This window comes from Leucoraja erinacea, chromosome 21, assembly GCF_028641065.1.
Source record: "Leucoraja erinacea ecotype New England chromosome 21, Leri_hhj_1, whole genome shotgun sequence".
Taxonomy (NCBI): domain Eukaryota; kingdom Metazoa; phylum Chordata; class Chondrichthyes; order Rajiformes; family Rajidae; genus Leucoraja; species Leucoraja erinaceus.
In genome coordinates, this window is record NC_073397.1 from 27,777,671 (window position 1) to 27,793,651 (window position 15,981).

General features: G+C 38.4%; 1 protein-coding gene across 3 annotated transcripts in view; it reads left to right on the top strand.

The window, feature by feature from the left end:
- nfatc2a (nuclear factor of activated T cells 2a) overlaps positions 1-5,209 on the top strand; it is a 115,000-nt gene extending 109,791 nt beyond the window's left edge. For all 3 annotated transcript variants that reach the window (XM_055652464.1, XM_055652462.1, XM_055652463.1), the window contains one exon: positions 4,572-5,209. In XM_055652464.1, coding sequence (XP_055508439.1) covers positions 4,572-4,586 — 15 coding nt within the window. In that variant the 3' untranslated portion in view covers positions 4,587-5,209. The remainder of the gene's footprint in view (positions 1-4,571) is intronic.
- The last annotated feature ends 10,772 nt before the right edge of the window (positions 5,210-15,981 follow it).

The window sequence follows — 15,981 nt, forward strand, 5'->3', positions numbered from 1 at the left end:
CCATCAACCCCCAGGATTTATTTGTCTTCTCTGGGAAAGACCTGGGCAGTATCGTCAGTTGAACTAGCTATGCCTGCATTCTAGAAATAGAACATTTTTGGATTTTCCCTTTTATTTGCATATTTTTCTGACTCGCATCGTTCCATCTCTTTCTTAAATCAATCAGCTCATCAACTCCTGCAATTAATTTTCCCATAATATTCACCCTTTCCTGTTGCTGCTATTCTCATGAAACAACCCTGTCACTCTATTTCCTATTCATTGACCTCTCTCTGTTCCATTTTTATTTCTTCTCTTTCTTTCTCTTCTTCTGAATGTGGAGAGGATTTTTCCACCAGTGGACCAGAGGCCATAGCCTCAGAATAAAAGGACTAACCAATCGAAAGGAGATGAGGAGGAATTTCTTCAGTCAGAGGGTGGAGAACCTGTGGAATTCATTGCCACAGAAGGCTATGGAGGCTGTCAATGTACATTTTTAAGGCAGAGATTAACATATTTTTGATTAGTACGGGTGTCAGTGGTTATGGAGAATGGCAGGAGAATGGGGTTGAGAGGGAAAGATAGATCAACCATGATTAAATCGCAAAGTAGATTTGATGGGCCAAATGTCCTAATTCTGCTCCTGGAACTTATGTACTGATGAACCTTAATTCTCGATCCCTTTGATTACCACATTCAAGTCTTTTCCACTAATTTGGCTTGCAAATATAGACATGCTAACCACTACGTCATTTGGGAGACCAGGTCCGCTTGTCACAGTTCCACACCCAGCCTGAAGGTACAAGAGACTGCAGATGTTGGAATCTTGAGTGCTGGAGGAACTCAATGGGTCAGGCAGCATCTGGGTAGAGAAATAGACTGAAGCCGTTTTGGGTTGGGATCCTTCTTCAGAATGATGGAGCCAGGGGGAGAAAGCTGGTAAAGAGAGGTAAGAGTGGGGTAAAGCCATTGCCTCATGCAAGGTTTTCATTGCACCTGTAGCTCTGTATCCATGTGCAGTGGACAATAAACTTGACTTGACTTGGCCTTGGCTTCTTACCATCTTATCTTGAGGATATAAGATGTTGGTGAAGCCACATTTAGAGTATTGTGTTCAGTTCTGGGCACCATGTTATAGGAATGATGTTGTCAAGCTGGAAAGGGTACAGAGATTTACAAGTAACTTGTCAGGGTTAGGGGTTGAGTAGGCTGGGACTCTATTCCTTGGAGCTCAGGAGGATGAGGGGTGATCTTATTGAGGTGTATAAAATCATGAGAGGAATAGATTGGGGAGATGCAGAGTCTCTTGCCCAGGGTAGGTGAATCGAGGACCAGAGGACATAGGTTTAAGGGGAAAATATTTAATAGGAACCTGAGGGGTAAGCTTTTCACACAAAGAGTGGTGGGTGTATGGAACAAGCTGCCAGAGGAGGTAGTTGAGGCAGGGACTATCCCAACATTTAAGAAACAGTTAGACAGGTTCATGGATAGGACAGGATTGGAGGGATATGGACCAAACACGGGCAGGTGGGACTAGTGTAGCTGGGACATGTTGGCCGGTATTGCAAGTTAGGCCAAAGGGCCTGTTTTCCACACTGTATCACTCTATGACTCTATAACCATTTGTATTAACACTGAGACTTGATTGAGAGCTTGTCTGTATGATGTGCTCAATTCATACTTATTTTCAGCAATATAGAACAATTTATTTGTATGCTTCAACCTATCCATAAATGTTGACAGAGGGATGTTGTTTTAGAACATTTTAAATTGGCTTTGACACTCCAATGCTTTTGACAAGCCAATTGATAAATGGGAACAGCAAGCACTGTAGATGTTATGAGTGATTCATCCTCTTATTTTCTTGTTGGCAGGAATCACCTAACTTCTGTCATAAATCTTGACTGAGGTTGGAGTATCTGCACGTACACCATTTTTTTTTTAAAGATAATTTTTGGTTACTTAAAGGAGTTTGGTGATCAGAGAATTGAGATCAGAGAGAGTCGGGGCACCCTGATGCCAATATATTTATTGACTTTAAAGCCTATTTTAAACCCCCAGCCAAAATAAGAACATTTACAGCACCTGTAGGAGACATCTTTGTTGCCTCAAAAATAAAGACGGCAGGCAGCATCTTTCTTATAAATGGGCAATCTATGCCTGGAAATCTACCGGAAGCCGGCAGTGATAAATGTATCAATAGTGTCAACATTTTGTATTCTATCTCAGAAATTTAATTCTGTTCCCGTGAATGGAATGGATATTTAATTCCCTCATTTGAGTCAGAGGGCAAAACGCTGACACCAGGAAATTGCATGTTTATCACAATAGACAAGCAATAAACTTTGAAGCATTAGATCTTAAAACTATCTCCAATAACAATAAATTATTGTATTACAACGTCTCAAACAAGCTATTCACAGTTTTTGCAGTGTCCATGGCTTCCTCTTTATGTTGCAGTTTAAGAAAGCAAGTAACAAAAATGGAGGTTTGAAACATTTTCCCCTTATTGATTGCAAACAACACAGTTATAGCAATTGCTGTATCAAAAATTACAGTTATAGCACATTGTAAGCACATTCTTTATTCTGTACATTTTATATAATTTTCCAAAGTTTCACATGTTAAATTAACTGAACATACCCAAGTATTTTCTTAAAATCTGTCTTTTCATGAATAAACTTTGATGTTTGTTTCCTTTGAGATTAACGGAAACTTTATAGCTGCCCTGGTGAATTTTAACTCTCTTTAAGAGGAAAGCATTTTCTTCAATGCATGATGAAATTGAAATGTCAGTAATTTCATTTCTTGAATTTTACAAAGTTAAAATTTCATTTCCAGAACAAGCGCATACATCTTCCTCCAACATTTTGTAAATCTTTTCAGTGTGTCGAATCCACTCAAACATATAATGGTTTTGAAAATTGACACCTGGATGCTCACACGTTTCTTTGAAACTCACCATGCTAGTGTGATGACAAGTCATAGAGTGATACAGCATCGAAACAGGCCTTTTGGCCCAACTTGCCCACACCGGCCAACATGTCCCAGCTACCCTCGTCCCACCTACCCGCGTTTGGTCCATATCCCTCCAAACCTGTCCTGTCCATGTAATGGACAAATGAACAAATGTGTGTGTGTGTGTTTGTTTTTTACCTACAGCAGGTAAGCAAAAAGGGCCAACTGAGAACTTCCACTCACACTTTTCACCTTCAAGTTATTAATAGATTGAGGGGGCAACCAAACTTTCCATTTACTCACAGCTATCATTTCCTCGTTTAGCACAAGGGGCAGGAAGTTGTAGAACGCATACTCAAACCTAAGCAAGAGACGATGGAACAAAAAAAACTTTCACTACCTTCCTGAGGTCATATCGTAAATGTCCACTGTGTGTTTCTCCTTTTACAAGTATGGCTTTGGCAAATATATGAATTTCAGGGTGCATCAGTAAAATTGAGACAATTCCACACAATAAAGTTACTTACACCAGTACATGGGGACTTGCCTATTTTGTAATTTTGAAAAATGTTGATCCACTTTTCATGATGGTTGTTGGTCCTCTTGATTCCTGACGTGCAAGTCAGATATAACACAATGTAAGGTTCTGAGTCCAAATGACTGCCATTTTATTCAGACGGTGATGAATGGGCATGTTTGTTTTTATTATGGTTTTCAGCCCACAAAAGGCAGAGATTGGCAGATTCTTAATTAGTAAGGGTGTTAGGGGTTACGGGGAGAAGGCAGGAGAATGGGATTGCGAGGGAAATATAGATCAGCCATGATTGAATGGCAGGGTAGACATGGTGGGCCGTATGGCCTAATTCTGCTCCTTGAACAATCTGGGCCAAAACAAAAGGCAATGTAGTGATTGGAGAGCAGTCAGTTAAAATGTAGAAAAAAGAATGCTTCTCAGTCATTGCCATGTCCCAATAACCATGCACATGCCAGTGTTTAGCTGCTAACATGAATATATTGTCTATTGCATCCTTACTGGATAACCTACAGAGCTACATGGGCATTGTTTCTGGTTAATTTATACAGCTACCTGTGTAATGTTACTGTTTAACATATATAACTACCAGTGCATTGTTTCAAATTAACTTACACAGCCACTTGTGCTTTTAGCTTGATGACTGAAAATGAGAGACGGTTAAGAATTTTATTGTATTATCAATTGCTTTGATGCAAAACAGATTAATAATATTTAAATGTCCTAATTTATTTGTGTAATGTTACATTTAATTGAAACTAATTGATTAGTTTAGTTTAGAGATTTAGTTTAGCGGGTCTGTATGGAGTTTGGGCATTCTCCCTGTGACCTGCGTGGGTTTTCTCCAGGTGCTCCGGTTTCCTCCCACACTCCAAAGAAGTACAAGTTTGTGGGTTAATTGGCTTGGTAAAATTATAAATTGTCCCTCGTGTGAGTGTGCGGGTATCGCTGGTCAGCGTGCAACTCGGTGTGCCGAAGGGCCAGTTTCCGTGTTTTATCTCTAAACTAAACTAATTGATAAATCTATGAATTTGTGAAATTGATATTTTATCGCTCACACAAAGAATTGAACATACTCACGTTATATTTCTTTCCTTTGCAGTTAATGAAATCATAAGAAAAGATCTTTCTGGAGTTCCTGTGCGAAGCCAGTCGTAAACTCAGCAAGTGTACAATAGACACTTCCTTGCATAATGTGGAACATTTCTACACATCCCAATAACACCTGTGGTTCACCTATAGGTCAGCTATAAAGTTGATATTCAGCTGCACAGAACAATATGCTGGCAAAGAGTTGGTTTCTCTGACTAATCACCATGGGAACTTTAACCAGGTTCATTTCAGCATAGCAAATTTTCCTCATAATTTCCGTTCATTTTGAAATCCATTCATTGGGTCCAAAAAAGTGTGCTTTCGGTTTACATTTATACACTTTTATTAATTCGGATCAGGCCCATTTCCAGTCGAATTTGTAAAGGACTGATCTCCAGACCCTTTTGTGGGAAATTTGGGCATTTGTTATGCTCTCCGTATTATCTACTTTATCTACAAGGACCACGGATTATTTTTGCAACCATTTCCATACAAAAGACCTAAACATGGCTTGAAGTCAAAATGAAAAGTATTGGTATGAAGACGCTGTTTGACTGCAAGAATGTGCATCACTGCCACTTTGACATCTCCTATCACCACATCAAAATGATCGGCACTCACTTAGAAATATATTTGTATAAATCCCAGGCAAGTCTTTTTAGCAAAATGCAAAAAATATAATATATATATATGTCATATATATATATTCACCAGCCTGTAACTCCCAGTTTTGTACAACAATTTGTTGATTTGTATTGAACATTGATAACCGGTGAATGATCAGCAAAAGTACACGGTTTCTCTCAAACTAAGTAAGATATTTGATGTACAGCAGTTTAAAGAATACAGCTCCAATCAACATGCTTCATTGAAGCTCAAGGTTTCTCTCTGACATATTCTGGGTTGTTGTTAATATACAGTAACTCTGATGTAAAACATCTCAGCTGCCTTATATAAGACAAGTGAAGAATTCAAGAATAACTAATACTGTTAACTGATGTATGATGATTTATTTAACCAAATCATTTGGTCATTGCAGATCGAATTGTTAATATCTCAAGCTCTGAGGAATTAATTTTGTGTGTATAACTTGAATTCCCATTATAATGGATCATAGTTCAACAACATAAATACCAAAAAAAATCTTATAGCATTTCAAGGAATGCTGCCATTGTTTTAGCAGGTTTTTTAATAACAATATACTTCTTTTTTGATACTTATATATCTGAGAATGAAGTTATTTTCTCCGTTTTCAAAAGGAATCAAGATAATTTTAATTGTATATTAACATATCTGGTGTACATGTTGCTTGTCAATTTTTTAAAAAGTTAATATTGTGGTCAGTGTACAGACTTTTCTCCTGCTCAGCTGTTTTCTGACTGTTTGTGGTTTAATCAGCCTTGCTGAATTACACAACAGAATCAGCTCGCATTAGGCAGGTTAAATATTTTGTACATTATTATCATTATCTTCTACTTGGACATGTAGATGCAATTTTAATAACGAGTGACTGATAACATGGTATCAAAGTTGTTCCTTTCGCAGCCATTTTTAGCTGAATGGTTTAGCGTTAATATAGCTTTAACAAGTCTTCTGCCCTCAATTAATTTTGAGGCATCCAAATCTGCGCACCGTTCTCATCAGAAGATGCAATCTATTTCCTGACTTCTAGAACAAAATACTGTTACAGTCAGGATAGGAATCATTAATATTGGCAGGAATAGTGTCAGTGGCAAATTAAGTAGTACATTACAATTTTTGCCGAAGAATAGCTGGACTATTTTGTGCCTAATGATCAGGAATTTGGGGTTAGTTATTATTGAAATGACTGGAATATCTCCACTAAATGCTGGAAATGCTTTTAATGACATTCTATTCTCAAATCTTGTGAATCCACTAATCTATTTTGTTGTTGCAAACAGATGCTATTCTAACTCACCCACAAACTATAGGAACATTTGTTATACTTTCTGATAAACCAGAAGATTTGTGTATCTCTGCTGCTCAAATTATCTTAATGTTTCTTGCAATATTGGGGGTATGCCTATCAAATATATTCCCGGTTGGTGGCATGGGATAATGCATGGCAGAATTAGATTTATATATCATAAGTACTAATTTGTTATTGCTAACTGCCACCTTGTGGGGCTAGAAAATATGTTCAACCTTATGGTACTGTAAATGAGATTACTGTAAATAGGGGAAAGGATTTACGGCCCGTAGTGTTTCAAACATCTCATATTTCCACAAAGAAAGGGCTATTCAGATGCTACAATTTGCTCAACTATATAAAGATTCACAAGTACTTCGGCTCAAATAAGAAAGCAATTATTATTGAAAACCCCCAAGCAATAGAACTGGTTCGTAATCTGGTGCCTCATTAGAAATTGTTTAGCTGTGCATCTTCCAAGTGTCTTTAGTTTTATAAATAGGTACAGCAAACTTTAATCTCAACACCCATGATCTCAAAATGATTTAATGAGACATTGAATGTAGACTTATGAAAGCCCAAATGCCTTTTTTTTTTAAATGTAGATGAATTTATTTTAGTTTTGTATTAAACTTATATTTAGCTTGCTTAAATGTCAAAAGTTTCTTTTACTATTCTCATTCAATAATAACAATTTATCAATGGTTTATTGGACAGAATTTCCCTTTTTATATAATCAAGCATGAAAATTGCCAACTGTTGTAAATAGCTTGTAATGTAAGGATCAGAAATGAGAAGTTTTTAAATGTGATGGAATATGGAGATAAGGATGGCTTCAACTAATATTACATCGTAGACACATTATTTTAATTCCCCCTTCAAAAGTCCCATTTATGTACTGTCAATGGATAATTCATTCATAGATTAAATCTCTGTTAAGGAATCTGTTTTAAAGTTATGTTCTTGGTTATTACGTAACTACGGAGTGAACAAATCTGGACATTTATATTTGATCATTATCTCTTATTTAATATCATAATTAAAATAATACATGGAAGGATACTCCTACCAGTATATCATTTCACAAAGCACTTATTTTGCAAACTGAAACTGTCGCAGGTGCAAACAATATATTATAATTACATAAACTCTTTGTAAATGTATAACAAATTCTATTTTGTTGACCCTCAATGCGTTCATATTTTAAAGTATTTTTTAGCAAAAATAAACCAAATTGGTAACAGTACAGTAAAAGGGCGGGATGAAACGACGCAATCCATCAGCGTTCATTTACTCGATTTGTAAAAATGAAATCTTAAAAAGATTTGGCAAATTATCTTGAGTTAATACATGTTTGAAGTACAAATTACTTTCCTTACTTTTGTGACTCCATGTCTTGGTGGTCAACCCATTATTCCTTATAAAATTGTCCCCGGGCAATTTATATGGCATTCAATGCTGTATGTTTTTCTATTGAGTATTTTTTGGCTCTTTCAAAGTGCACAACATGGCTCAAGTCTTGTTTCTAAACCTATTTTGTAACAGGTTTAAATACATATCAAAAGGTGGTCTTTGGGATTCAAATGGAAAATGTTTAAATGAGTCAGCTTCTTGTATGTGTAATGTAATTTATGTAATTACTGTAATTTATTACAGAACTATATTTTGCTTTAGAACATTGTCAGCTCCAACAGTTTTTTTAATTGCTCTATTTTATCAAACTCGTTCAACGATGCACAAAATCCCTCCATCAACAACTTCCAGTCTCTTATAATGACCAGGGCTGCAGTTGGCATGTATTTCGAAACTGACAAGCAGGGACATTTTGTATTAGTTTATTGTGGATGGTGGCCACAAATGTCGACGAGGAAACGCCATCTTTCCTCAGTTGTCTAAATGGTTTGCTGCAGTGCCTTCCTGTCATTGTACTGAAACAAAAAAACGAATGGACTGGATGCCAAAAAAAATCAACCCTGTTTTCCACAGATCTCTGTAAAGTAAAATATTTCAAAGATAATTTTTTTTTTTGTGCTAAGTATCTACCAAGCAAAGTGTGTTTTAGGCCAACAAAGTTCTTAGCAAAGGTCAACTATGGAAAGCTGACTCACAAAGGTCCATGTGTAATAGCAGAAAGAATGTGATAAAGTGAAGATTTGCACTGTTAAATGTAATGCCATTGATTAAGAGCAATATATTCATTCTGAATGTAGAACTTCTCGAAAGACAGCACTATATTTTTTTGTAATGTAAAGATTTCTGCTGCTTACATTTGTATCCAAAAAGTTCTCAATATCTATTCATGTTTTTCAAAAGCATGATGTTATCTTTATTTTTAAAGTATAGAAATGTTTAATATTTTTGTTTCATGCTTCTGACCTTAAACTATTGTCGATACTATTTACTTATATGCCTGACTTTTATATTCCCCTCAGTGTCAGATCTAATGAGATTTGGACTAATGCAATGTAGTCAAGTACTGCTTACGTAAAGAAATATATTTACTAAGATTTTCTAAAAAAAAACTAAGAACCAGCACAGAAGGGGTTAAATGCATCTGATGATATTGACATTTTATTCTTTAAGCAAAGTATTAAATCATTAACTTTTGTACTCTGATGCTAATTATTATAACCTTTTGCCATGCTTAGATCTGTGCAATTTATCAATAAAAATGAAAAAAAAGCTTGATTTTTGGCTGAACTGTTTCTTTTAATTTTTTTTGATACAATAGTTGCCATAAGAAATACACTTGATAATGGTCGCAGTCATACATATTTATATTAAATTAAATTAATATTAAATATTATATTTTTACAGGGGAGGGGGGGGATTAAAAATTGTTTTAATTGCAAAACTGATTTCAAGTAACATGAAATCGTAAGTTTAGGTTAGTTTTGTTTCGAGATACAAGGTGAAAACAAGGCCCTTCCCCATACACCAGCACTATCCTACACACTAGGGACAATTTACAATTTTATTACCAAAGCCAAAATAACCTACAAACCTGTATGTCTTTTGAGTGTGGGAGGAAATCAGAGCACCCAGGGAAAACCCACATTGTCACGGGGAGAACAGACAAACTCCGTACAGACAGCACCCATTGTCAGGATCGAACCCGAGTTTCGGGTGCTGTAAGGCATCAACTCTACTGCTGCGCCACCGTGCCACCGCAGAATTTAACATACTAATCTGAAATTTTACGTTTGCTATATTGAAACAGGAAAAAATATTTTATTGTGTTTAACGTTTATAAAATGCAAGGACAACACAGTGGCACAATGGTAGAGCTGCTGCCTCACAGTGCCAGAGGCCCAGGTTCTGCTGTCTGTACATAGGTTGTATGTTCTCCCTGTGACCACGTGGGTTTGCTCCGGGTGATCCAGTTTCCTCCCACATTCTGAAGACGTGCAGGTTTGTAGGTGAATTGGCTTCTGTAAAATGCGAGTGATCGAAGGTCGGCATGGACTCAGTGGGCCGAAGGACCTGTTCCCGCGCTGTATCTCTAATATCAAAAATCAAACAAAAGTGTGAAATGTAGTGAAAGGGTTTTTCTATTTGTATCAGCTTGAGGGCAGTGCTAGAGGCCAGACTAATTACATAGAATTCGAACAGCATTGGCCTGAAATTTGCGGTTGTAATTATAACAAATTGTCACTGCTGTGTAGAACTTACAGTGGTGTGTGGTTTCTGCACAAGTAGATATATATATAGGAGTCAGGAAGTTGTTGTCAATGATATTCAGCTGCTCCACAAAGTAAAGTTGTAATCCTTATGTAGAATTACCACAGATTTAACATGAACTTCAACATTCTACACATTTTTTGATGCAAATATTCTTAGAAATATTAATCGAAAGAGTTGCAATTGATTTTTTATTCAACAATTACACAGGTGTCATTGATTTGTTACCAACAGCTAGAGATTTGTAACTCTGAATTCCTTCATTTGATGATGATTCCATAGATTACATAAAAGCTTAAACTTTCCTTTTTTTGTTTATCCATAAAATGTTAATTCCATTTTAAACCCATGCTAAATTTTACACCAATTTCCATTTACACATATCATTGGGCCTCAGCTAATCAAAAAAAAAAAATTATAACGCAGTTATAATATCATTAAATTATTTTAACTTCTGTTTTAATAATGCTATTGGAAAAGAATTGTACTCTTCCTTCATGAAGTTATTGAAAGACTATCGTCGAGATTTGACTGCGAATCTGAGTTCCCTTCATTGGAAGATAATTCCATATATTAAATTCTTTTTTAACTTTTTTGTTTATCCATAAAATGTTGTTTTCAATGTAAATCGGCATTAAATTCTAATCAATTCATCAATAAATCAATTTTTATATACGATATCGTTGTAGCCTCAGCTAATCAAACGCGTTTATAACACCAAGCTATAAATTCATTAAACTATTTAAACATCTGTTTTAATAATGCTATTTGACAAGATGGCCTAATTCTACTCCTATATCTTATGAACGTGAACCTCTGTGGGTTTTCCCCAGATGCTCCGGTTTCTTCCCACACTCCAAAAGCATATAGGTTTGTAGGTCCCGAATGTGTAGGATAGTGCTAGTGTACAGAGATCGCTGGTTGGCGTGGACTTGGTGGGCCAGAGGGCCAGATATGAGACATGTAAGCATTATATAGCAATGTCTGTAGTCTCTCGTTTCAGCTGAATGAACATTTTACTGGCAGCTTACCTTCCATCCTAAACTCTCACTTTCACAAACACTTTTCTTCATGGATTCTCATTCTCACATCTGATGCTCAATTGAACTAGTGTTGGGTGATCTTTATTCGAGCGGACTCGGTGGGTCGAAGGGCCTGGTTCCACTCTGTATCTCTAAACTATAGACGGTGGGGAGGGGCGCCTCAGCAGAAGTTATTTTAAATTAGAGAATTCAATGTTCATACCGCTGGGTTATAATCTATCAATGCGAAAGATGAGGTGTGTATGACCTCACTCTGGCAATGGACGAGGCAGAGGACAGAAGGGTGAGTATGCGAATGGGAATGGGAGTTGCATTGGTTGGCAACCGGGAGATCGCATAGGCCTAGGCAGACCATGCATAAGAGTTCAGTGAAAAAGTTTAGAGATACAGAGTGGAACCAGGCCCTTCGACCCACGAGTCCGCTCGAATAAAGATCACCCAACACTAGTTCAATGTTATCTCAGTTTCACATCCTACACCAGCGGGCAAATTGAGGAAGCCAATTAACCTTCAAACCTGCATATCGTTGGATCGTTGGATCGTTGGAGAAAAAAACCCATGTGGTCGCTTGGAGAATGTACAAACTCCGCATGGACTGCGCCCGTAGAAACATAGAGACATGGAAAAATTGGTGCAGGAGTAGGCTATTCGGCCCTTCGAGCCAGCAGCGCCATTCCATATGATCATGGTTGATCATCTAAAATCTGTTCCCTGTTCCTGCTTTCTCTCCATATCATTTGATTCCTTTAGCCCTAAGAGCTAAATCTAACTTTCTCTTGAAAACATCAAGTGAATTGGCCTCCACTGCCTTCTGTGGCAGAGAATTGCACAGATTCACAACTCTCTGGGTGAAGACGTTTTTCCGCATCTCAGTCCTAAATGGCCTACCACTTATTCTTAAACTGTGACCCCTGGTTCTGGACTCCCCCAACATCGGGAACATTTTTCCTGCATCTTCCCTGTCCAATCCTTTAAGAATTTTATATGCTTCTATAAGATACCCTCTCATCCTTCTAAATTCCATTGAATACAAGCCCAGTCGACCCATTCTTTCATCATATGTCTGTCCCGCTATCCCGGGTATTAACCTGGTGAACCTACGCTGCACTCCCTCAATAGCAAGAATGTCCTTCCTCAAATTAGGAGTCCAAAATTGCACACAATACTCCAGTTGCGGTCTCACCAGGGCCCTATACAACTGCAGTAGGACCTCCTTGCTCCTAAACTCAAAAGAAGGCCAGCATGCCATTAGCTTTCTTCACTGCCCCCTGTACTTGCATGCTTACTTTCAGTGACTGATGAACAAGCACACCCAGGTCTCGTTGCACTTCCCCTTTTCCTAACACCATTCAGATAATAATCTGCCTTCTCGTTCTTGCCACCAAAGTGGATAACCTCACATTTATCCACATTATACTACATCTGCCATGTATCTGCCCACTCACCCAACCTTTGCAAGTCATCCTGCATCCTCATAGCATCCTCATCGCAGCTAACACTGCCACCCAGCTTTGTGTCATCTGCTAACTTGGAGATGTCACATTTAATTCCCTCATCTAAATCGTTAATATATTGTAAATAACTGGGGTCCCAGCACCGAACCTGGCGGCACCCCACTAGTCACTGCCTGACATTCTGAAAAGGACCCGTTAATTCCTACTCTTTGCTTCCTGTCTGCGAACCAGTTCTCTATCCATGTCAATACCCTACCCCCATACCATGTGCTCTAATTTTGCACACTAATTTGATTCTTGTGTGGGACTTTGTCTAAGGCTTTTGGAAAGTCCAGATACACCACATCCACTGGCTCTCCCTTATCCATTCTACTTGTTACATCCTCAAAAAATTCCAGAAGATTAGTCAAACATGATTTTGCCTTCATAAATCATGCTGACTTTGACCGATCCTATCACTGCTTTCCAAATGCGCTGCTATAACATCATTAACAATCGACACAGGCATCTTTCCCACTACCAATGTAAGGCTAACTGGTCTATAATTCCCCGTTTTCTCTCTCCCTCCTTTCTTAAAAAGTGAAGTTACATTGGCTATCCTCCAGTCCACAGGAACTGATCCAGAGTCGAGAGAAAATTGAAAAATTATCACCAATACATCCACGATTTCTAGGGCCACCTGCTTGAGTATTCTGGGTTGTAGACCATCAGGACCTGAGGATTTACCTGCCCAGTCCCAACAGTTTACCTAACACCATTTCCTGACTAATGTGGATTCCCTTCAGTTCTTCCCTCCCACTAGATCCTCTGTCCCCTAGTATTCCCTTGTTTAACTGTTCTGCCATTTCCTTGTTTCCCATTATAATTTCACCTGTCTATTATGAGTGTAAGGGACCTACATTTATCTTCACTAATTTTTTCATTTTTACATATCTAAAGAAGCTTTTAAAGTTAGTTTTTATATTCCCCAAAAGCTTTCTTTCATGCTCTCCCCCCCCCCCCCCCCTCTTAATTAACCTCTGTGTCCTCCCCTTTTGAGTTCTAAAAATGTCTCCCAGTCCTCCAATTTGCTGCTTCTTCTGGCCAATGTATATGCCTTTTCTTTGGATTTAACCCGGTGCTCTGGCACTGTAAGAGTCAAGAGAGTTTTATAGTCATGTGTCCCAGATAGGACAATTAAATTCTTGCTTGCAGCAGCACAACACAATATGTAAACATAATACAGAACAGGAGATAAAAGTTCAGTGTGTCTATATACCATAGACCATATATATACACAATAAATAAACAGATAAAGTGCAGTAGTAATAATAGACTGTTCTTGTTCAGGTGTTGTGTTTAATAGCCTGATGGCTGTGGGGAAGAAGCTGTTCCTGAACCTGGATGTTCCAGATTTCAAGTACCTTCTTCCCGATGGCAACGGAGAGATGAGTGGACGCTCCTGGATGCTCAAGTTGCCGAACCAAGCCACGATGCAACCAGTCAACATGCTCTCTACTGTGCACGTGTAGACGTTCGAGAGAGTCCTCCTTGACATATTGACTCTCCGTAATCTTCTCAGGAAGTAGAGGCACTGATGTGCCTTCTTTATAATTGCTTCAGTGTGCTGGGACCAGGAAAGATCTTCAGAAATATGCATGCCCAGGAATTTGAAGTTCTTGACCATTTCCACCATCGTCCCGTTGATATAAACAGGATTGTGGGTCCCTATCCTACCCGTTCCAGTCCACAATCAGTTCCCTGGTTTTGCTGTTGTTGAGAGCCAGGCTGCAGCTCTACCACTGCGCCACTGTGTCACCCTTAACCTTGTTGCCAAATCTAAGATCATAAGAGACATGGATAATGTGAACGCTCACAGTCTTTTTCCCAGGGTAGAAGATTCTGCAACTAGAGGGCGTAGGCTTATGGTGAGAGGAGAAAGACTTAAGAGGGACCTCTGGGGCAACCTTTTCACTCAGAGGGTTACCCGTATCTGGATTGAGTTGCCAAAGAAAGCTGTAGAAACAGACTATTTTCCGACCTTCAAAATAATTTGGACAGATGTATGGATGGGAAGTGTTCGAGGGCTCGAGGCTAAATGTAGTCAAATGGAACTGGCCCTGAATGGATAAAACAGGGCTGAAGGCTCTCTTTCCATGCTCCATAGACTCAATGATTCTAAGCACCATAAATCTCCCCACTTTAAAGACATAGTCAAACTTCTGGTGCATCTCTAAATAACCCGCAACAGATTATTTCTGGATCGAAGTGCTGATGGTCACGTTGACATGATAAAACTATTGTTTACATCACTGGGAGACAACTTCACTCCAAACATGCATAACTATGCTTGTGCAAACCATCACCGGAAATTGTAGGATGAATTTGTGGTGAAAAATAATGGATCTGTAAATCAGTGGGTGTTGGCATCCTAAGCTAGGATTCCAGCTGTGTGGCACTGTTCCTTCCAGTGAATCGGGACTACATTATGAGACCATAATTTCCAATACAGGTGCTTTTGTCCACACTGTAAGGCATCTGCGATAGTTGTAAATGAATAAAAGACCAAAACATGTTTTTTCCATAACAAGGCTAACTCAATTTCCTGAAAGTGATGTATAATGTGCAGCACATCCCCATCGTTCCCTTCTCATGTGCAGAGCTCTGCGTACATCCGCAGACCAAACGCACAGAGGGCACGAAGTAATCTTGAAAAGTTTAAACGGCAAAATGTGCATGAAATTTCCGTGGTGTGCTGGAATATAAATGAAAATCAGTTTGAAACCTTCAATGGAGTGGAATGTACGAAGAGCAGCTCAATTGCTAAAGTCTGGAGATGAACCATCATGATAATTCATTGAGCATATTCCATCTAGATTTCAGATATCATTACAGTCACTCCCCGACTTATGTAGGGATTACGTTTCATAAGCCCTTACGTATAGTAAATGTACAAGATCAGGACAGGAATAGATCGGGTAAATGCACAAACTTTTCTGACAAGAGTAGGGAAATCAAGAACCAGAGGACATCGGTTTAAGGTGAGGGGAGAAGGACTTAATTGGAACCTGAGGGATAACTTATTTATACAAATGGTGGTGGGTGTATGGAACGAGCTGCTGAAGGATGTCGTTGTGGCAGATACTATCATAACGATTAAGAAACATTTGGACAGGTACATAGATAGATAGTCCATGCTTACCCACTCTCTCATAGAAACATAGAAACATAGAAAATAGATGCAGGAGTAGGCCATTCGGCCCTTCGAGCCTGCACCGCCATTCAATATGATCATGACTGATCATCTAACTCAGTATCCTGTACCCGCCTTCT